Genomic DNA, 23,185 nt, shown 5'->3' with positions numbered 1-23,185 from the left:
TAGCTTGCTTTGACACAGCAGGTTAAAACAACAGATTCGACACTTTCACAAGCAACTTACAGTGAATACATTGTACAGTATCAGTATGTGTTCCCTGTGAATCCCATGACGTTGGCATTGATGGCGTCATGCTCTACCAGTTGAGCTACATGACACAAGGATCAATTTTGAACAAAGTTCAACACCAAATAATTTAACTGAGAATATAACGGTGTTCAGCTTGTAATGGACTTTCTATCTGTCCTCCATTGTAATCATGAGTTATTGAAGTTTTGATAAGGCATTTATATAAGATGTTGGTATGGGCAAGGGCATAGATTTGGCTTGAATATTGGGAGGGTTGCAGCATGAAGCATCTACATGTTTCCATTGATCATGGTATAAATATTGGGGGGGTTGTACTTGCTTATTTTGATTATTGGGGGGGTTACTTCTGTCCCCCCCCTGAAAACTACGCCCCTGGGTCAGGGTGCAAATTACACATTGACATGCATGGGGTTGGTGCAAAGGCGTGTTGATGGCCTGGCGGACTCGGGCCCTAGTAACTGATTTTGAAAACACAGACAACAAAATATATTTAGAAATATATATTATGATAACTATATTGCAATTATTATATATTATAATCTCATATATATATATATATATATATATATATATATATATATATATATATATATATACAGGTGCATCTCAATAAATTAGAATGTCGTGGAAAAGTTCATTTATTTCAGTAATTCAACTCAAATTGTGAAACTCGTGTATTAAATACATTCAATGCACACAGACTGAAGTAGTTTAAGTCTTTGGTTCTTTTAATTGTGATGATTTTGGCTCACATTTAACAAAAACCCACCAATTCACTATCTCAAAAAATTAGAATATGGTGACATGCCAATCAGCTAATCAACTCAAAACACCTGCAAAGGTTTCCTGAGCCTTCAAAATGGTCTCTCAGTTTGGTTCACTAGGCTACACAATCATGGGGAAGACTGCTGATCTGACAGTTGTCCAGAAGACAATCATTGACACCCTTCACAAGGAGGGTAAGCCACAAACATTCATTGCCAAAGAAGCTGGCTGTTCACAGAGTGCTGTATCCAAGCATGTTAACAGAAAGTTGAGTGGAAGGAAAAAGTGTGGAAGAAAAAGATGCACAACCAACCGAGAGAACCACAGCCTTATGATTGTCAAGCAAAATCGATTCAAGAATTTGGGTGAACTTCACAAGGAATGGACTGAGGCTGGGGTCAAGGCATCAAGAGCCACCACACACAGAAATGTCAAGGAATTTGGCTACAATTGTCGTATTCCTCTTGTTAAGCCACTCCTGAACCACAGACAACGTCAGAGGCGTCTTACCTGGGCTAAGGAGAAGAAGAACTGGACTGTTGCCCAGTGTTCGAAAGTCCTCTTTTCAGATGAGAGCAAGTTTTGTATTTCATTTGGAAACCAAGGTCCTAGAGTCTGGAGGAAGGGTGGAGAAGCTCATAGCCCAAGTTGCTTGAAGTCCAGTGTTAAGTTTCCACAGTCTGTGATGATTTGGGGTGCAATGTCATCTGCTGGTGTTGGTCCATTGTGTTTTTTGAAAACCAAAGTCACTGCACCCGTTTACCAAGAAATTTTGGAGCACTTCATGCTTCCTTCTGCTGACCAGCTTTTTAAAGATGCTGATTTCATTTTCCAGCAGGATTTGGCACCTGCCCACACTGCCAAAAGCACCAAAAGTTGGTTAAATGACCATGGTGTTGGTGTGCTTGACTGGCCAGCAAACTCACCAGACCTAAACCCCATAGAGAATCTATGGGGTATTGTCAAGAGGAAAATGAGAAACAAGAGACCAAAAAATGCAGATGAGCTGAAGGCCACTGTCAAAGAAACCTGGGCTTCCATACCACCTCAGCAGTGCCACAAACTGATCACCTCCATGCCACGCCGAATTGAGGCAGTAATTAAAGCAAAAGGAGCCCCTACCAAGTACTGAGTACATATACAGTAAATGAACATACTTTCCAGAAGGCCAACAATTCACTAAAAATGTTTTTTTATTGGTCTTATGATGTATTCTAATTTTTTGAGATAGTGAATTGGTGGGTTTTTGTTAAATGTGAGCCAAAATCATCACAATTAAAAGAACCAAAGACTTAAAATACTTCAGTCTGTGTGCATTGAATTTATTTAATACACGAGTTTCACAATTTGAGTTGAATTACTGAAATAAATTAACTTTTCCACGACATTCTAATTTATTGAGATGCACCTGTATATATAAAATATACAGTATCATATATTTTTCAGGTTTATTTCTATTAGGATATAAAGGAAAAACAATGCCTGGGGAAACTGAAAAATTGTGAAGAAAAAAAATGTATACCATTTTGGAGCAAAAAAATAAATAAATACAATAAAATAAAATAAAAAATGGAAAGATGACAGGTTTGCACTTACATCTCTATACTATTTGCAAATTTGTGATGCCACTTATTTAATTAAACATTTTATATTTACATTAATGTACATAGCAATGAAACTGTTTGGTTATAAAAATAAAATTATTCATTTAATTTTAACGGCATCATTATTTTCCATTCAAGCAGAAAAATAAAGAAAATAAAGAAGAGGCTTAATTGTTCAACATGACTGATTCTGAAGCAAGCCTCTCCATCACACATTTCTTTGCCCAATTAAGCTCTCCGTAAAGTAATGCGTAGTCACATAATATGATGTTTACTTGTATTGATCCAATAAACAGCCTTCAAATTTATACACAAAGTGTTAAAAAGCTGTGAACTTCAATTTGATCGTGTTACGGTTGATGTTCAAACCTTGTTTGCTCACGTAACTGTCAGCCGTAATAAATTATATCCCCATTAAAATATGATATGTAATAAAAGTAGATTTGATAAATAGTATATTTGCCCTGTGTAAATAACAATATTATAGGAACTGTATCTAAAATAAATGAGGGGTGATAAATAAATACTAATACAACATGCTGGAAAAACAGACATTTATTCATTTTAATATCCAATATATATATATATATATATATATATATATATATATATATATATATATATATATATATTGTTTTGTTTTTTTCAACACATTCAATATATACACTATATTGCCAAAAGTATTCGCTCACCCATCCAAATAATTGAATTCAGGTGTTCCAATCACTTCCATGGCCACAGGTGTATAAAATGAAGCACCTAGGCATGCAGACTGCTTCTACAAACATTTGTGAAAGAATGGGCCGCTCTCAGGAGCTCAGTGAATTCCAGCGTGGTACTGTGATAGGATGCCACCTGTGCAACAAGTCCAGTCGTGAAATTTCCTCGCTACTAAATATTCCACATTCAACTGTCAGTGGTATTATAACAAAGTGGAAGCAATTGGGAATGACAGCAACTCAGCCACGAAGTGGTAGGCCACGTAAAATGACAGAGCGGGGTCAGTGGATGCTGAGGCGCATAGTGCGCAGAGTCAATCGCTACAGACCTCCAAAGTTCATGTGGCCTTCAGATTAGCACAAGAACAGTGCGTAGAGAGCTTCATGGAATGGGTTTCCATGGCCGAGCAGCTGCATCCAAGCCATACATCACCAAGTGCAATGCAAAGCGTCGGATGCAGTGGTGTAAAGCACGCCGCCACTGGACTCTAGAGCAGTGGAGACGCGTTCTCTGGAGTGACGAATCACGCTTCTCCATCTGGCAATCTGATGGACGAGTCTGGGTTTGGCGGTTGCCAGGAGAACGGTACTTGTCTGACTGCATTGTGCCAACTGTGAAGTTTGGTGGAGGGGGGATTATGGTGTGGGGTAGTTTTTCAGGAGCTGGGCTTGGCCCCTTAGTTCCAGTGAAAGGAACTCTGAATGCTTCAGCATACCAAGAGATTTTGGACAATTCCTTGCTCCCAACTTTGTGGGAACAGTTTGGGGATGGCTCCTTCCTGTTCCAACATGACTGCGCACCAGTGCACAAAGCAAATGAGCGTGTTTGGTGTGGAAGAACTTGACTGGCCTGCACAGAGTCCTGACCTCAACCCGATAGAGCACCTTTGGGATGAATTAGAGCGAAGACTGCGAGCCAGGCCTTCTCGTCCAACATCAGTGTCTGACCTCACAAATGCGCTTCTGGAAGAATGGTCAAAAATTCCCATAAACACACTCCTAAACCTGTGGAAAGCCTTCCCAGAAGAGTTGAAGCTGTTATAGCTGCAAAGGGGGGGGGCGACGTCATATTAAACCCTATGGATTAAGAATGGGATGTCACTTAAGTTCATATGTGTCTGAAGGCAGATGAGCGAATACTTTTGGCAATATAGTGTATATATATATATATATATATATATATATATATTAGAATGTGTTGAAACTTGACACCGGGCGACACATCCTGAAAACTGCACCGTTAGAACCGTTCCCTATCTGTCACTCACTCGACGTTGTGTCGATGTAGTGACACTAGGGGTCACTCTTGGAAGCCCGAGACACCTCTGGTATTTGATAAAACGCCAATGAAAATTGGCGAGTGGTATTTGTATGCCACTCCCCTGGACATACGGGTATAAAAGGAGCTGGTATACAACCACTCATTCAGATTTTTTCTTCGGAGCCGAACGGTCATGCTCACTGAGCTGCAGAGAATGCCCCTGGGCGCTTCGGCAGAAAAAAAGAGAGTATATTTTCTGAAAGAGATTTTTCCTCTAAAAGAGTATATTTCTCTAAAAGAGCGGCACACACGGAACGTCTGTTTTAAAGACGCATCTTTTTAAAGATGCCTTTCCGATTGTGTGTTATTCCAGGTTGCGGTCATTATCTCTCAACTTCGGATGGTCATGATCGCTGTCTTTCGTGTCTGGGCATGACCCACATGGAGGCAGCGTTTGTGGATGGTCTGCATACCCTTAGTTCTTAATATTGTGTATTGCCCCCTTTAGCATCAATGACAGTGTGCAGTCTTTTGTAATAGTTGTCTATGAGGCCCCAAATTCTTGCAGGTGGTATAGCTGCCCATTCGTCTTGGCAAAATGCCTCCAGGTCATGCAAAATCTTTGGTCGTCTTGCATGAACCGCACGTTTGAGATCTCCCCAGAGTGGCTCGATGATAGTAAGGTCAGGAGACTGTGATGGCCACTCCAGAACCTTCACCTTTTTCTGCTGTAACCACTGGAGGGTCAACTTGGCCTTGTGCTTAGGGTCATTAGTCTAGTTTCCATCCACTTTTTGCACTATTTTGTTGTTGACAAAGTGAAAATGTGTAAAAAAAAAGTGCTACATTTGCCGTCTTCTGCCTGTTTCCATTCAAATGGCCTTTTATCGATAAAAATGGTGTGCGTGATGACGTCATGCCTAAAAAAACACTTTGTTGCATAAGTTTTGGTTTAGCGCAAAAGAATCTGCCCTGAAGGCGTTTCCATTCAGAAATGTGTGTTTATCGCTAATTCGCTTCCCAGATGTCCCTATTTCCCTAAGTTCTGGTAAAATGGGGAGAGTATTGAGACAATTCATTGAAATTAGCCAGCTTACTGTCTTTTTAATTTCACAATAAATGCAATCAGAAGATGAGGAATTGCAATCAAAAGGGAGCAGTTGCCCTTCTGATAGCACTGTAATATTGGTCCTGATGTTGCGCCTATCGCAGGTTGACACCGGTTCCGACCCGAATGCGAATCGTCATGGCCCTGTTCAAGCTGTCAACCTGCACCAAGTAGTGGGGGAAACTTTCGGTCTTAGTATAAGGACCATTTGTATATATTATGTGCACAGCTATTAAAGAAAAACTGATGCTGTGTAATTTCAGGGTTTACATATGATACATTCCTAATATTCAATAGGCTATTTTGAACAATTATCTAATCTAAAGCATTGCCATCACAGCTGCATTATGTCCCGTATATTTGTCCAGCAACTTTTAACGACCAACTAAACTTGATTGTCATCTCAAATTATTTTTAGTGTCATAATGCAATTTACATTTTCTGAAGAAGCTCAGCAAATGCGATCCGAGGTAAAGAGGTTTAGATTTAAAATATTTAAAAGTTTTTAAATGTTCAAAAGATCCTTTTCTGAAAGTGAACTCCGCATTGGACAAATAGTTCTGAAGTGTAGAAAATGTCATTCAACCGACTTTATTAGTCTGCAGAACAGGGTAAGGCTAATTTAAGTTTGTGTAAAGAAAAGGCATATATAGGTCTAGAAATATAATTTTTTTCATCAGGTAATTTTTTTAAAAATTTTTATTTACCATGTTTTTCATTTGGCAATTTATTTAATTTAATATAGGGAATTTTGCCAGCATTTTTTCAAAAGTATAAACAATAATTTAATAAAATTGGACTATATGTTAGTGTTCCAAAAAAGCACACTGAAGCTTTTCTTCTAGTATTGTGCATATATTTTTAATTTAAAACATATGTGCACAGAAATGCTATGTTTTTTGTATTGTGGGCTAATTTCCGTGACTGCCATCTATTATTTTGATTGGTGTGAAAAAGCAACTTTAATAAATAAACAGATTGCTACTGTGATTAAATTAATCACAAACAGTGGCCATTCATTTGTTCTCCATGCACTTGTCAAATGTGAATGTCTTGAAACGAGATTTTTATATTGGCACTCCTGGAAGTGTTATGTTTGCAGTGATCGGATCTTTGCCGTTCAGAGCAATCCATAATCACGTACAATAAATTGGCTTTCAAGGATCCTATACCTTATCATCATGATTAACACAGGCAATGATTGGGGTAAATTCTGTCATGTGACACTACATTTTTGCGTTAATGCCAATTTTCTTGACAAATGTGTTTCCAAACCAGTTTTACACGACATCTGATGTATCAACATAGAGTTTATGCGTTAGAGTTAAACGGAAAAATATTATGTCGACACTTACAACATTATAAATTATTATGTCAACACAGCGATAAATTGCGTTTCCATCAGCTTAATTTTGATGCGCTAAAACATTTTCCGCAAAAAATCCTTGGATGGAAACGTAGTTAGTGTCATGCTGGAAAGTCCAAGAGCGTCCCATGTGCAGCTTTTGTGCAGAAGAATATAAATTGTCTGCCAGTATTTTCTGATAACATGCTACATTCATCTTGCCATCAGTTTTCACAAGATTCCCCGTGCCTTTAAAGCTCACACACCCCCTAAACATCAGTGAGCCACCACCATGCTTCACAGTGGGTATGGTATTCTTTTCACTATAGGCCTTGTTGACATCTCTCCAAACATAGCGCTTATGGTTGTGACCATAAAGCTCTATTTTGGTCTCGTCACTCCAAATTACAGTGTGCCAGAAGCTGTGAGGCATGTCAAGGTGTTGTCGGGCATATTGTAACCAGGCTTTTTTGTGGCATTGGCACAGTAAAGGCTTCTTTCTGGCAACTCGACCATGCAGCTCATTTTTGTTCAAGTATCATCGTATTGTGCTCCTTGAAACAACCACACCATCTTTTTCCAGAGCAGCCTGTATTTCTCCTGAGGTTACCTGTGGGTTTTTCTTTGTATCCCGAACAATTCTTCTGGCAGTTGTGGCTGAAATCTTTCTTGGTCTACCTGACCTTGGCTTGGTATCAAGAGATCCCTGAATTTTCCACTTCTTAATAAGCGATTGAACAGTACTGACTGGCATTTTCAAGGCTTTGGATATCTTTTTATATCCTTTTCCATCTTTATAAAGTTCCATTACCTTGTCTTTTGACAGTTGTTTTCTGCTCCCCATGGCTCAGTATCCCCATTACCTTGTCTTTTGACAGTTGTTTTCTGCTCCCCATGGCTCAGTATCTAGCCTACTCAGTGCATCCACGTGAGATCCAACAAACTCATTGACTATTTATACACAGGCACTAATTGCAATTTAAAAAGCCACAGGGGTGGGAAATTAACCTTTAATTGCCATTTAAACCTGTGTGTGTCACCTTGTGTGTCTGTAACAAGGTCAAACATTCAAGGGTATGTAAACTTTTGATCAGGGCCATTTGGGTGATTTCTGTTATCATTATGATTTAAAAAGGAGCCAAACAACTATGTGATGATAAATGGCTTCATATGATCACTATCCTTAAATAAAAGATTTGCATGATCAGTCATATTTTCAAAATCAATGCCAAAATTTCACAGTTTCTGCCAGGGTATGCAAACTTTTGAGCACAACTGTGTGTGTATATATATATATATATATATAATAAATTATCATTACAGTACATTTTCTTGAAAATAATTAGTTTTACAAAGAATAAGCATTTCACCTGGGTCTTTTTCAAACACACATATGCATTTTCATATGCATATGGGTCCGGGACCCCCCATAAGGCCGGAAATAAAAAATAATAACTTGAGGGGTCCCCTGGTGTTTTTTCAAAACTAGAATACTAGAAACATAAAACTAGATTTTTTTTTTCAAATGATTGCTGTGACAACGCAACATTGACAATTCTGTGTCCCAGTTTTCATAAATAATCCAAATTTGATATATATATATATATATAGAGAGAGAGAGAGAGAGAGAGAGAGAGAGATTTCTTATGTCAGACAATTCTAGTTCAGTTGCAGTTCCTATAATATTGTTTTCTGAAGGAACTTACAGACAGTGACTGAGTGACACTGTCAGAGTAGATCCTCATTTTCACCTCTCAATAATGGTAAGATTATAATTCTTCTTTGGTTTATGATTGTTGTTACAGTTAAATTACTTACATAAAATCATCTTCAATCTTAGAACTAAACCATTGCTAGAGGTTAATTAATATGCGTGCAGTTAATATAAAGGTTGTTTTGCCGGTATTTATCTAGCACTATATAGTAGCTCACTAATAAACAGATGTAAAGTTATTACATGGATGCTTCATGAAGAAATATCGTTGTCCATTTATTATGCTGTGCCCGTGATGAGTGCCCTCCCTCAATAACTTTAAATACGCACCCCGTGTTGATAAATGATAGCAATAAAAGATAGAACAATTAATTAAGGAATATACTGTACTGTAACCATGTAATATGAGCAATATCTTATTTATAGCTCTACCATACACTATGCATCTCAGCCATGATGACCACTACAGTAATTCTAAAATGTATAGTCTATAGTATTATTGAGCCTAACATCTTACTCTTGTCTTGCAATTCATTAAAGAGGCCCTATTATGCTTTTTAGGATTTTACCTTTCCTTTAGTGTGTAATATAGCTGTTTTATGCATGTAAAAGGTCTGCAAAAGCACTTAGTCCATGCAAAAGGGAGTTATTCTCTCCCACAGACAACACTGCTCAAGAACTATAAGAAACGGCTGGTTTGTAGTCCAGCCATTTCTTCCTTAAAGTATCTACGTCACTATGTAATACATTTGCATAATGCTCGCCTAAGGGCTACTTTGGCCCGCCCTCAAACAAATGCAGTTATAGCCGAGGTGAGGATGAGTTGGGTGAGTGTTGTCGCCATGTCGAGAAGATGCTGTTTTCTTCACTGCTAAAGCAAAACCTCTTTGTTTGGACTTCCAAAGGCAGATGAATTGAAGAATCAGTGGTTAAAATTTATTTTAATTATTTAGCAGTACAACCACAAACAATGCCGGATTTTCAAGACGGTTACTCCTGAAAGATGGTGCAGTTCCCACTTTGTTGGGACAGTCTGGCACTTCAGAATCACAACCTGTAAGTATGTTTGATTATTTTTGGATTTATCTGCTACTGAGAGTTTAAATGCAGCGTTTTGTGTTGTAGTTACGGTGTACGCCTCTGCTAACCTGCTAGCTAATGTTATTGTGTTGAAATAGTTTGCTAATCAGCTGCGGGCACACTTTCACCTTCTATTGTGTAGAATTATGCAGACTGTTTGTCGTTCTTACTATCATGAATAGTGATCAAGTGTGGAGATGGATTTATTTTTACAAACGGTAATTTTATGTCTGCAATCCACGGTAGTGCTCGGCTAACTTGCTATGTAATATTATTGTTTTGGTAAGGGTTTACTATTCAGCTGTGGGCTGGCTTTTACCTAAAACTGTGTAACAAAATGGTCGATCTCAAGAGTCTTATATAATTATAATTATATAATTACAAGCTGTAATGTTACGGCCGCTATCCATGGTAGTCCACGGCTAACTTGCTCACTAACTCTCTAATACACCTTGTAATGTCCAACCGGGAGTAAGCCTCTGTTCTCTGTTCATAGCTCTGCCGAAAAAAGTTCAGCTACACCTATTCCACCAAAGGTGACTAACTTAGATGCACTACATGCCTTTCACTTGAAGCTTTGTTAAGTTCACAATAATCAACAGTGTAAGAAAGCTACAAAAGTAAAACTTACCACTGTGAAATGTCCTGCTCAAGTCATGCTTGCGAAGGTGGTTCGGGTCGATCAGCTTGATTATCGAATTATCCTGTGAATTTTTGGTAGGGATTCTTGGGGAGTTGTACATGCATTTGACGTAATATTTCAGTTCAAATGTGGAAAACAGTCCCGTGCTTTCATGGCTACCAGCATTTTTTTCTGCTGCCAATGCCAATGTAGTGATACGATTAGAAATGTAGTAATGAACTTACTGTAGTACGAACCAGAGACAACAGAGTGAGTTACAGCAGATAATTAAGCTGAGAAAGAACATGAGGCAACAGTGAAACTATTTCAAGTGTTGGGTATCTCCTGCACAAAAGCAGCTGAATCAGGTAAACAATGTTTGAGATGTTTTTTGTGGTAGACATGTGATGCTCTGTCGTTTTGTTAGAAGATAACATTAACATAAATCTGTGATTAAATAGCTGACTATGATTATTAGCTGGATTAATGTTGTAATTTGTTTATCCGAAATATGTCTTGAACATCACATTGTTTGTGAAACAGGGGTGGGGGGTTTAAATAATGACACAGAAAGCCGAATGGGGTTCGCGGGGTGAACTTGGCCACGTAAACCTTCTTTATTTCAATGTGCACTTTCCCTTTAATCTCGTATGCTCTGCTTTGTGTCTGTTGCGAGAAGGTTATTGTAATATGAAACTGTCATATTGGGGATTAATATATTAATGATAATCGATTCTTAAATTCCGTAATCAATGCATAGAAATGTATTTGATAGATCGATGCACCGCAATGCATTGATGCATTTTTACACCCCTATAAATAATACCAAATAAAAAAATGGATTCATGTTGTAGGAGAGACTTTTTTCTTCATTTATTGGATGCAGATCATTGACAAAACTATAAGTAAACACTGACAATGAGCGCAGCTGACACTCATTGATATCTTACCTATGACACACACAGACACACACGCACACTGGGCAAAGTCATTTGGAATTTAATAATAAATCACATCTTTTAAATCTGCTGCCCGACATTAGCATAATCACAGAAGTGAAATCTGTTTTATTTTTCATATAGCTTGGGAATTAAAGATTGGATTTAGAAGCCGTTTAAATCTGGTATTACGATGTGTCTCGGGTGATCTGATCACATGTGGTCAGGTGAGACACATTGTTGTTTACACCTGGTCACTTAAATGCGTCTCCAGTGACCTCTTGTGATTGGATTTGGATGGAAGGGTCTCTGTTTCATGATGACATGCATCAATCACTATATCAGTGTGTTACTGCATGATATTAAAGTGCAACAAAGTCAGTAAAGACAAAGAAGTTGCGGAAAAACGGCACGCTGTTTGTCCTAGATGCTGTTGAAATTTTTCTAAGCACAAATGCAACATGTCAAGCAGAATTATCTGTTACTTTAGTGGATTACCTGTATTAAAGGAGTTTCAGCCATTTCACCCAGAGAATGGAGCTCACATGTGCCCATGCACCCTACAACACTTACCACTCTGGCCACTGGGGGTAGTGTTTCGAATTTTGGTAAGCACAAGCCAATTTCAGCTAAAGAAAAGTCAACATACTGTTTCCGATTTCACTGTGAGATCAGTATGATCAGGTAATGGTGCAAACACATCCACAAAATTGCTGCTGAACACAATTTGCAAGCGCAATTACGATCTTGCGGGGCGATTTTCAGTGCTGTATAGCGGAGGATACAGCAGACCACCGTAATCTGACACTTTGCCAGGACTGTAGAGCATCACTCCACTACTGTGATCCAGACACCTAAATCATCTTTTAACATGCTAAAAGTGCACTTGACTACACTGCACATCTGGATATATGCCAGGCTTTAACACTTTTTGCCATCATTTTATCATTATTCAGAAATTGAGTTTAGTTATATATTACTTTAGTTAATTTGTCCTTTCAGTCTTTCAGAGGTCAATCAAACAAACTTCCTTGAGCTGTTGCTATAATGTGACAGCACTTTAGACAGTGTTAAATATGCTTCTCCTGGTGGAGAAGCTAAGGACAGTCAACGGACACTAATTAAGAGATGTTTATGGATAAGTCTGGCTCTACATTCAGATTGGATAAGCCATGTTTGAAGCTTGTTGTAAAATAGCTCATACACCTGTGACTGTACATCAGTTGAATTCCACATTAATATGCAAAGTAGATACATTGCTAGGAAACCATAAACAGCCTACAACAAATGAACTATATAACACAGTGGATGACATGTTTATTCTAATTATTAATGTCAATAATTGTAAATTATTCAAATATTGCTATATTTTATTATATTGCTCTTGCTGCTGTTTTATAAAAGCAATAAGCCACTTGAAGCCATCTATTTAAGTGATTTACCACAGTTAAGGGGGTTTTGTGTTTTGACTAGCAACATGCCTTAACCATAGTAAAATCACTGTAACACATGTCCTCTCTTGGCTTATTGCTTCAATGAAACTAGTCTGTCATTTTTTGTGTGTATAATCCAGATGTGTAGTCAAGACCAGACAATCCAATTCCCAGACCCAGACCAAGACTAGACCACTGCAGGCTCTGACATTTTCCAGACAGCTATATAGACAAAACAGTCCAGTTTTACAAAATGCCTTCATAACCCAAATGCCCCAGGTGTCACAAAGCATTCTTCTACATTCTACTGTAATAATAATAATAATAATAATATTATATATACATATATATATATTTTTTTTTTTTTTGTTATTATTATTATTTTTTTTAATAAAAGATACTCTTTATTATAGGCATCATTTTTAAAAAGAAGAAAAAAATCTAAAGGAATGCTAATACTGTAGATTATTAATTAAATTCATTTTATCCAATAGGATCTTAATGTATACTTGCTAGTGGATACTTCTGCTGCTGCACTCTCGCAAATGATCTCATTATAATCAACTAGGTGTAGAAACAATGTAAATAAGAAATTTATTGTGCAGTGTATCAAATCAAATCAAATCAAATCACATTTATTGTCACACAGCCATATACACAAGTGCAATGGTGTGTGAAATTCTTGGGTGCAGTTCCAATCAATATAGCAGTCGTGACAGTGATGAGACATATACCAATTTACAATAACATCAAATTAACACAACACAATTTAAAGTCTAATATACACATAATTACACACAACAATATACAAATAATAACATACACTGTACAGTATACAATACACACAATATAGATACACATTATTCAATAAAAAAAAAAAAGTATATTTAGTAGTATATATAGAATGTACAGTAGGCTGTATTGTACTGTATTGACATTCAGGCTGTCGGTTGATAGTAAGTTGTTAAGAGAGAATATATATAATAATAATATAATTTATGACAGTCCGGTGTGAGATATAAGAGTAATAAAGTGCAGTGCTGATGTATTTTGATAATGGGAGATCAAGAGTTTAAAAGTCTGATTGCTTGGGGGAAGAAGCTGTCATGGAGTCGGCTGGTGCGGGTCCTGATGCTGCGATATCGCCTGCCTGATGGTAGCAGTGAGAACAGCCCATGGCTCGGGTGGTTGGAGTCTCTGATGATCCTCCGAGCTTTTTTCACACACCGCCTTGTATATATTTCCTGGAGGGAGGGAAGCTCACCTCCGATGATGTGTCTGGCAGTTCGCACCACCCTTTGCAGTGCTTTGCGGTTGTGGGCTGTGCTATTGCCGTACCAGGCGGAGATGCAGCCAGTCAGGATGCTCTCTACAGTGCAGGTGTAGAACCGTGTGAGGTTCATTCCAAACTTCCTCAGCCGTCTCAGGAAGAAGCAGCGCTGATGAGCCTTCTTCACAACAACTTCAGTGTGGATGGACCATGTGAGTTCCTCAGTGATGTGGACACCCAGGAACTTGAAGCTGCTGACTCTCTCCACTGGTGCTCCATTGATGGTGATGGGACTGTGTTCTCTGTCTTTTCTTCTGAAGTACACCACAAGCTCCTTTGTCTTACTGACGTTGAGGGAGAGGTTGTGCTCCTGACACCAGTGTGTCAGAGTGTGCACCTCCTCTCTGTAGGCTGTTTCATCGTTGTCAGTGATCAGACCTACCACCGTCGTGTAATCAGCAAACTTAATGATGGCATTGGAGCAATGTGTTGCCACACAGTCATGTGTGTACAGGGAATACAGGAGTGGGCTGAGAACACAGCCCTGTGGGACTCCAGTGTTGAGGGTCAGTGATGAGGAGATGTTGCTGCCTATTCTAACCACCTGGCGTCTGCTTGACAGGAAGTCCAGGATCCAGCTGCACAGCGTGCTGTTTAAGCCCAGAGCCCGGAGTTTCTCATCTAGCTTGGAGGGCACTATGGTGTTGAATGCTGAGCTGCAGTCTACAAACAGCATTCTCACATAAGTGTTCTTTTTTTCCAGGTGGGAGAGAGCAGTGTGTAGTGTAGATGCAATGGCATCATCAGTGGAGCGGTTGTTGTGGTAAGCAAACTGCAATGGGTCAAGAGAGAGAGGCAGCACAGAGCAGATGTAGTCTCTGATTAGTCTCTCAAAGCATTTGCTGATGATGGGGGTCAGAGCAACAGGACGCCAGTCATTTAAGCAAGTTATTTTTGATTGCTTTGGAACAGGCACAATGGTGGACGTTTTTAAAGCATGTGGGGACTACAGACAAAGAGAGGGAAAGGTTGAAAATGTCTGTAAAAACACCAGCCAGCTGGTTCGCGCATGCTCTGATGACACGGCCCAGAATGCCGTCTGGGCCCGCGGCTTTGCGGATATTCACCCGCCGGAAGGATTGGGTTACATCTGCTACAGAGACGGAGAGTGAACTAACCTCTGTAGCTTCGACCGCGAGAGCTCTCTCCGCAAGGGCGGTGTTATTTCTCTCAAAACGAGCATAAAAAGTATTTAGCTCATCCGGGAGAGAGGCAGCGGTGTTCATGGTGGAGTTTTTATTCCCTTTAACATCCGTGATGATGTTAATTCCCTGCCACATGCTTCTAGAGTTGGTGGTGTTAAACTGTCCTTCAATCTTGTTCCTGTACTGGCATTTTGCTGTTCTGATAGTTTTTCAGAGGGCATAACTGGCTTGTTTATGCTCCTCCACGTTCCCGGAATTGAAAGCGGAGGTCCGCACGTTAAGTGCCGCGTGAACATCGCTATTTATCCATGGCTTCTGGTTCGGATAGATCCGTGTTGTTCTGGTCGGAACGACGTCCTCCATTCACTTTTTGATGAAACACATTACACTATCAGCGTAAACCTCGATGTCGTCATCAGAGGCGGACCGGAACATCTCCCAGTCCGTGTGATCAAAACAGTCTTGTAGCATAGAGTCTGATTGGTCCGACCAGCACTGGATCGTTGGGTGCTTCCTGTTTCAGTTTCTGCCTGTAAGCAGGCAGAAGCAGAATGGAAGAGTGGTCCGATTTGCCAAATGGTGGGTGGGGGAGGGATTTGTAGCCATCCCGGAAGGGAGAGTAGCAATGGTCCAAAACCCGGTCCCCTCGTGTGTTGAAACTAATGTGCTGGTGGTATTTTGGTGCAAGTAATTTGAAACTGGCTTTGTTAAAGTCCACGATCACAATGAACACGGCTTCAGGGTGCACGGTTTCCTGCTCACTTATACTCCCATACAGTTCCTTGAATGCCCGGTCTGTGTCGGCTTGTGGCGGGATGTACACAGCAGTGATAATGACTGCTGTGAATTCCCTCGGTAGCCAGAATGGTCGACACAGAAGCATGAGAAATTCCAGATCAGGAGAGCAGAAAGACTTAGAATGTACATTCCTCTGATCACACCAGGATTTGTTGATCATAAAACATACACCACCACCTCTGCTTTTACCTGAGAGATCTTTCGGTCTGTCCGCTCAGTGCACGGAGAACCCCGCAGGTTCAATGGCTGAGTCTGGAATCTCCGCAGACATCCAAGTTTCCGTAAGGCAGATAATGCAGCAGTCCCTCGTCTCTCGTTGGAAAGAGATCCGCGCTTTCAGCTCACAGAGATTGTTATCCAGAGACTGAACATTTGCCAGTAGAATGCTGGGTAGTGGGGGTCGATTTGCGTGGCGTCTTACTCTGATGAGAATGCCGGCTCTGTTTCCCCTTTTCCTCCTGCGTTTCCGCAGCCATGCAGCCCAGACAAAGGGCTCCGCTTGTGTGTTTGTAAACAGCAGGTTGGCATTGAGGAATTTGAAATCCGGTTTACGGTGTGAAATTGCTGAACCAATGTCCAAAAGTGTTTGTCTGTCATAGACAATAAGGCAGACAACATCCAAGACAAAAAAATAAGAATTGTGAACAAAACAAACAAAAAACTGCCATGTTGTGTCGGAGCTCGCAATGCAGCAGCCATACTCGGCACCATCTTGAGTCCAAAGACAGCTTCATTGATTATAACAGGAGTTTTAGCAAGAGTGCAGAACTCAGTTATTGAGTTCACGCTGAACTGAAGTGATCGACAGCTTCAGTGATTATAATGGGAGTGTTCTTTGCTCGTTTTCTGTATATAATATAATCACAATTTGAACTGTTTTTCAGTTGTTTTTCATGCTGCTAAGAGGAACAATGTATGTTGGCCGTTTAATCACTGTCTTGATTTACTGATGCACAGAACAGCAATGAACTAATTCAGGAACATAGTTCTCAGCTTGTTTGAGATGTGTAGCTAAATAATAATATGGCATGCAATACATGTATGTTAATTATTTATAGTGATTACAATATCAAGAGAAATAATCTTCAATTATGATTTTATTCATAATCGTGCAGCCCTACTCCCGCCAACAACTCAAAAAGTTATGGCCTCTACACAGCACTTATAACCATAAATCACTAATGATTGCTTTATGTTGTTAGACCATAGTTGTTGCACTTACATCTATATGATGAGCGAGACGAAACATGCATGATGACACAAGAGGCAGAAGTACATGCAAATTCTCAGTAATGGTGAAGATGCCACACCAACTAGTGGTTAAAATAATAATAATCACATTTAGTGCACTGGTATTACACTGCGGTCTTGACTAAGACCACAAGTCGAGACCCAGATCCAGACCGACACTGAGTAACTAGATCCAGATCAAGACACTGAGTAACTAGACCCAGACCAAGACCTCTCCCTGCATCTGAATATCCATACTTCCCTACTATATAGTATGCCAAAAACAGTCTGCCAGTGGAGTAGTATGTCCGAATCCATAGTATTCATAAGACAGTAAGAGAGAAATGCCCGGATGACCTACTACTTCCGGCGAGAATCTGAAGTGTGGATCGGTCAAACACTTTCCTATCCCACAATGCATCAGGAGCTGAGGAGACGTCACGTTCAAACACTGGATTTAAAACAAATGACGGAGAACTGTGGGGTGGAAGGCTGTTTTCAACAGTTAGTGCTGTATACACAAAGAACATTGCTCATGGTGCTTAAATGGCGCTTGTTTAAAGGAACATGAGTGGATTATTTTCACGGTCGTTGTTTTCACATCATATATTCTGGTCACGGGACCATGCGTACGTTCCCAGATGTTAGTATGTCCAAATTCTATTCATACTGCCTCTCGCATGCCTAAAGAGCATACTGTTTTCCGGCCAAGAAGTGCGTTTCTCATCAAATACAGTACATACTGTGACAGTACACTGTTTCGGACGCAGACACTGAGTAATGAGACCCAAACCCAGACCAAGACACTGAGAAACGAGACCCGGACCCAGATCACCTTTATATGGTCTCAAGACGTCTTGAGACGAAGACCACAAGATCAAGACTCCAACTCTGGTATAATCACCAGTGTGTGATTTGTGTGTGTAATAATCAGTGTGCATTTTGTGTGTATAATCACCTGTGTGTGTTTTTTGTATACAATAAACAGCGTGGGTTTTGTGTGTATATTCACCTGTGTTGTTAAATGTGTGTAATCACCTGCGTGTGTTTTGCGTGTATAATAATCTGTGTAGGTTTTGTGTGTATAATCACCTGTGTTTGATAAGTATAATCAACTGTGTGTGTTTTGTGTGTATAATCACCTGTGTTAAATGGTACTGAGTAGACGAAGGTTCCAGGCACCTGCTCAGCTGCACGTTTGTACCACAGCGGAAAATGATCTGTGCTGAACACCACCTCCTTATCCTCCAGTGTCAGAAAATCTCTTACAACAGACACACACACACACACACACACACACACACACACATTAATTCTATACATGAGCATTGAGTTATTAAAACACTGTGTCAAGTTAAAAGGAGTTCAATTTCGAAAAAAGTAACCAGAGTGATCTCACAGGGAAATTATGGAAATAAGGTTGACTGTTTTGTCTGCTAAAATTGTTCTATTTTTACAGTATGTCCAAAGTTCCCCCAGTGACTGAAGTTGGAATTACAGTCGTGAACATGCGCAATAGTACTAAGACTCAAACTGCGTTCTTTCACTTATTACTTTGTGTAAATGTGACGTGAAAGGCACAGTGTGTTTGATTTTCGGCAACATTTGAGTAGAAATTTTATTAATATAGTTCTAACCCTAAACCAAACCCAAACATTACAGAGACTTCTGTAGTCAAATGTATAGCCAGAGATCAAAAGGGATGTGACGTCAAATGCTGCATGGTAGCGCTTGTGGAAAAACATTCAAAACTAATGCTGCCTTCATGTGCTATCAGATTTATCGTAAATATGAGTTTCCCACTCAGAAGTTGCACATGAATGACGCCTCAAGTCATAATTAGGACTGGGAAACTCAGAGATAATTTTGATACTTGAGTTTCTGAGATGGGAGGAGTTGTAATCTTTCAACATGGAGGAGAAGAGTATGTTCCCTATCTGTCACTCACTCGACGTTGTGTCGATGTAATGACACTAGGGGTCACCAGCCCGAGACACCTCTGGTCTTTGAAAAAAGGCCAATGAAAATTGGCGAGTGGTATTTGCATGCCACTCCCCCGGACATATGGGTATAAAAGGAGCTGATATGCAACCACTCATTCAGATTTTCTCTTCGGAGCCAAACGGTCATGCTCATTGAGCTGAATTTCTACTGTTCGTTCACCTCTGCTGGATCTGACGGCACATTTCAGTGGCTTCTTCCTCCTCTGCACTGGTGCACTGCAGGGAACGCCCCTGGGCGCTTCGGCAGAAAAAAGAGAGTATATTTTCTGAAAGAGTTTATTTCTCTAAAAGAGTATATTTCTCTGAAAGAGCGGCACACACGGAACGTCTTTTTAAAGATGCCTTTCCGATTGTGTGTTATTCCTGGTTGCGGTCGTTATCTCTCAACTTTGGATGGTCATGATTGCTGTCTTTCGTGTCTGGGCGCGACCCACACGGAGGCAGCGTTCGTGGATGGTTCATGTTCTCACTGCGAGAACATGACCATGGCAACGTTGTGGTCGTGGCTTGCTTTCGTAAGAAAACAAGCCACCCCAGCAGCTCCCCACCTTGGTCCTTCTACCTACGGGTATGAGGACAGCGCGGCAAGCACTGGAGGCGATTTGTGGACCCCAGTGGGATTGCCTCCACCGGGTATCCCTCCGCGGACCTCCCATTCCCCAGCACGCTCGTCTGCCCCAGTCGGGCTTCCGGATGAGTCCGCCGGCTCCTCTCACGGTGAGTCTGGCCTCTTGTTCGGAGCCCGCGAAGATGATGAGCTCTCGAGCGCAGCATCGGAGAGCGGGCTTGTCCAGTCAGACGCAGAAGCCTCAGCTGGGCTCAGTCACAGGCTGATGCAGAGATGATGGACCTGCTTTCCCGGGCGGCCACGAGCGTAGGACTAGAGTGGAACCCTCCGCTCTCCCCTGAACCCTCACGGCTCGATGATTAGTTCCTGGGCTCAAAGCAGCCACGCCCCGCTCCAGTGCCTTTCTTCCGGGAAGTGCCCGAGGAGCTGACGAAATCGTGGGGGGCACCTTTTACTGCCCGGTCATGATTCCTCAGTTCCCCTGCCCTCACTACACTTGATGGCGGGGCGGCCAGAGGCTATATGGCAATTCCCCCGATGGATAAGGCGCTCGCGGTGCACCTATGCCCGCTGAGCGCCGCCACCTGGCGCGGACGCCCAAAGCTCCCGTCCAAGCCCTGTAGGTTCATGTTGTCCCTGACGGCTAAAGCCTACAGTGCTGCTGGACAAGCCGCCTCTGCCCTGCACGCCATGGCTCTCCTGCAGGTCCACCAAGCCAAGGCGCTAAAAAAACTGCACGAGGGTAGATCCGCCCCAGATATGATGCAGGAACTGCGCTCGGCGACTGACCTCGCGGTCTCTCGGGCAGACGATGTCCACATTAGTGGTCCAGGAGCGCCACCTTTGGCTCAACCTGGTCGAGATGGGTGAGGCCGACAAGACATGGTTCCTTGCTGCCCCCATTTCCCAGGCCGGTGGTGAAGCAGCAGAGGGAGGCTATCCAGCATATCCTGCCCCGGTGCGGCTCATGATCCCGCACCCCATCTACTCGTCGCCAAGGGTGTCCCCCTGCGGTGACTGCACCGGCTCCACCGCAGCCCGCGAAGGAGCCCACCGCAGGAAGCAGATGCCACCCATCTCACAGTCGGCCGCTAAGAACCCACAGAGGTCGTCAAAGCGCCCCTGAGACCGGCAACCCAGGGTCGAAGAAACCCACTCATCTGGAGCTGGTAAGAAGACCACACCATCCACCGGTGGAGGGCCGGGTGGAAAATCTTTTGTTGCCTTTTTGTTTGATTTGTGGCTGCAGTACCCAACAGTTCAACAAAAGAGCAGTTTCATTCTTCCCTGGGTCACATACCCAGTGTGCACGGCCGTCATCACGACTACCATCCACGGGTTTTTCCTTGCAGGATTGGCGGTCCAGCGGTGGTCTTCCCGCCCCTGAGCGCCCAGCTGTGGCACACATCCGCCCCCGATGTGACAGTCTCCACAGGTCACGAGGACAGGCCTCTTCCTCCCCATCCCAGGCTGTTCTGGGGGTGGTCACAAGGAGCTAGGTAAGTGCTTCGATGTCCCTAGACTCAGCATGGCCATGACGTGGTGTGGCAGCTCGAGCTCCGCCCTGCCGCGAAGCCCCACCTGCCGGTATGTCCGACGACGTTGTCCCCTTGGTCCCCCTTGGGTGCGTGGCTAGCGCTTTCCAATCCATCGCGATGGCTGGTCTGGACCGTCCGACTCGGTTACGCGATTCAGTTCGCCAGGCGCCCACCCAGGTTCAGTGGTATCCACTTCACCTTGGTGAAGGACAAAAACACTGCTACCTTGCGCGCGGAGATTGCTACCCTCCTACGGAAGGGCGCGATAGAACCTGTCCCTCCAGCCGAGATGAAGAAGGGGTTTTACAGCCCCTACTTCATCGTATCGAAAAAAGGCGGTGGGTTGCGGCCAATCTTGGACATGCGAGTACTGAACCGGGCTTTACACAGACTCCCGTTCAAGATGCTGATGCAAAAACGCATTCTGGTGAGCGTCTGGCATCAAGATTGGTTCGCGGTGGTAGACCTGAAGGACGTGTACTTCCACATCTCAATTCTACCTCGACACAGACCCTTCCTGCGGTTTGCAATCGAGGGTCAAGTGTATCAGTACAAGGTCCTCCCTTTCGGCCTGTCCTTGTCTCCTCGCGTCTTCATGAAGGTCTTCACTTGCCCCGTTAAGGGAAGTAGGCATTCGCATTCTCAACTATCTCGACGACTGGCTAATCCTAGCTCACTCTCGGGACATGTTGTGCACACACAGGGACTTGGTGCTCTCACACCTCAGCCGACCAGGGCTTCGGGTCAACTGGGAAAAGAGCAAGCTCCTCCCGGTTCAGAGCATCTCTTTCCTCGGTTTGGTGTTGGACTCCGTCTCTTTGATGGCGCGCCTCACAAACGAGTGCGCCCAGTCGGTGCTGGCCTGTTTGAAGGCGTTCAAACAGAAAAAAGCGGTTCCACTGAAACTTTTTCAGAGGCTCCAGGGGCATATGGCATCCTCAGCGGTAGCCACCCCGCTCGGGTTAATGCATATGAGACCGCTTCAGCACTGCCTTCAGACTCGAGTCCCGAGATGGGCATGGCACCACGGGACACATCGCATGGTCATCACGCCAGTCTGTCACCATCTTTTCAGCCCTTGGACTGACCTCTCGTTTCTACGGGCAGGTGTTCCCCTAGAACTGGTCTCCAGGCACGTCGTGGTCACGACAGACACCTCCAAAACGGGCTGGGGCACTGTTTGCAATGGGCATGCAGCCGCCGGCTTGTGGAAAGACTGCATTGGCACATCAACTGCCTCGAGTTGTTGGCAATTCTGCTCGCCCTGCAGAGGTTTCAGCCGTTGATCCAGGGCAAGCATGTGTTAGTTCGGACAAACAACACCGCAACGGTAGCATATGTCAACCGCCAAGGCGGTCTGCGCTCTCGTTGTATGTCACAACTCGCCCGCCGTCTCCTCCTCTGGAGTCAGCAGCACTTCAAGTCGCTGCGAGCCACTCACATCCCGAGCAACTTCAACACAACAGAGGACGCGCTGTCATGGCAGGATACCCTCAGGGGAGAGTGGAGACTCCACCCTCAGGTGGTCCAGCTGATTTGGAGTCGATTCGGACAGGCACAGGTGGACCTGTTCGCCTCCCAAGAATCCTCCCACTGCCCACTCTGGTACACCCTGACCGAGGCCCCCCTCGGCATAGACGCGCTGGCACACAGCTGGTCCCCTAGCATGCACAAATATGCATTTCCCCCAGTGAGCCTACTTGCACAGACTCTGTGCAAGGTCAGGGAGGACGAGGAGCAGGTTGTCCTGCTGGTACCCTACTGGTCCATCCAGACGTGGTTCTCGGACCTCACGCTCCTCACGACAACCCCCCCCCCCCCCGGTGAATTCCCCTGAGGAAGGACCTTCTTTCTCAGGGACGGGGCACCATATGGCACCTGCGACCAGACCTCTGGA

General features: G+C 42.8%; 1 protein-coding gene across 1 annotated transcript in view; it reads right to left on the bottom strand.

Annotated features, from left to right (window-relative positions):
* The window catches only part of cacna2d3a (calcium channel, voltage-dependent, alpha 2/delta subunit 3a), a 438,757-nt gene that overhangs the window by 136,382 nt on the left and 279,190 nt on the right, over positions 1-23,185 (bottom strand). Inside the window, exon 25 of the mRNA XM_051653874.1 lies at positions 18,322-18,443. Coding sequence (XP_051509834.1) covers positions 18,322-18,443 — 122 coding nt within the window. The remainder of the gene's footprint in view (positions 1-18,321; positions 18,444-23,185) is intronic.

Source organism: Myxocyprinus asiaticus, chromosome 24, assembly GCF_019703515.2.
Source record: "Myxocyprinus asiaticus isolate MX2 ecotype Aquarium Trade chromosome 24, UBuf_Myxa_2, whole genome shotgun sequence".
In the NCBI taxonomy this organism is placed as follows: domain Eukaryota; kingdom Metazoa; phylum Chordata; class Actinopteri; order Cypriniformes; family Catostomidae; genus Myxocyprinus; species Myxocyprinus asiaticus.
This window is presented reverse-complemented; position numbering and strand designations above follow the sequence as displayed.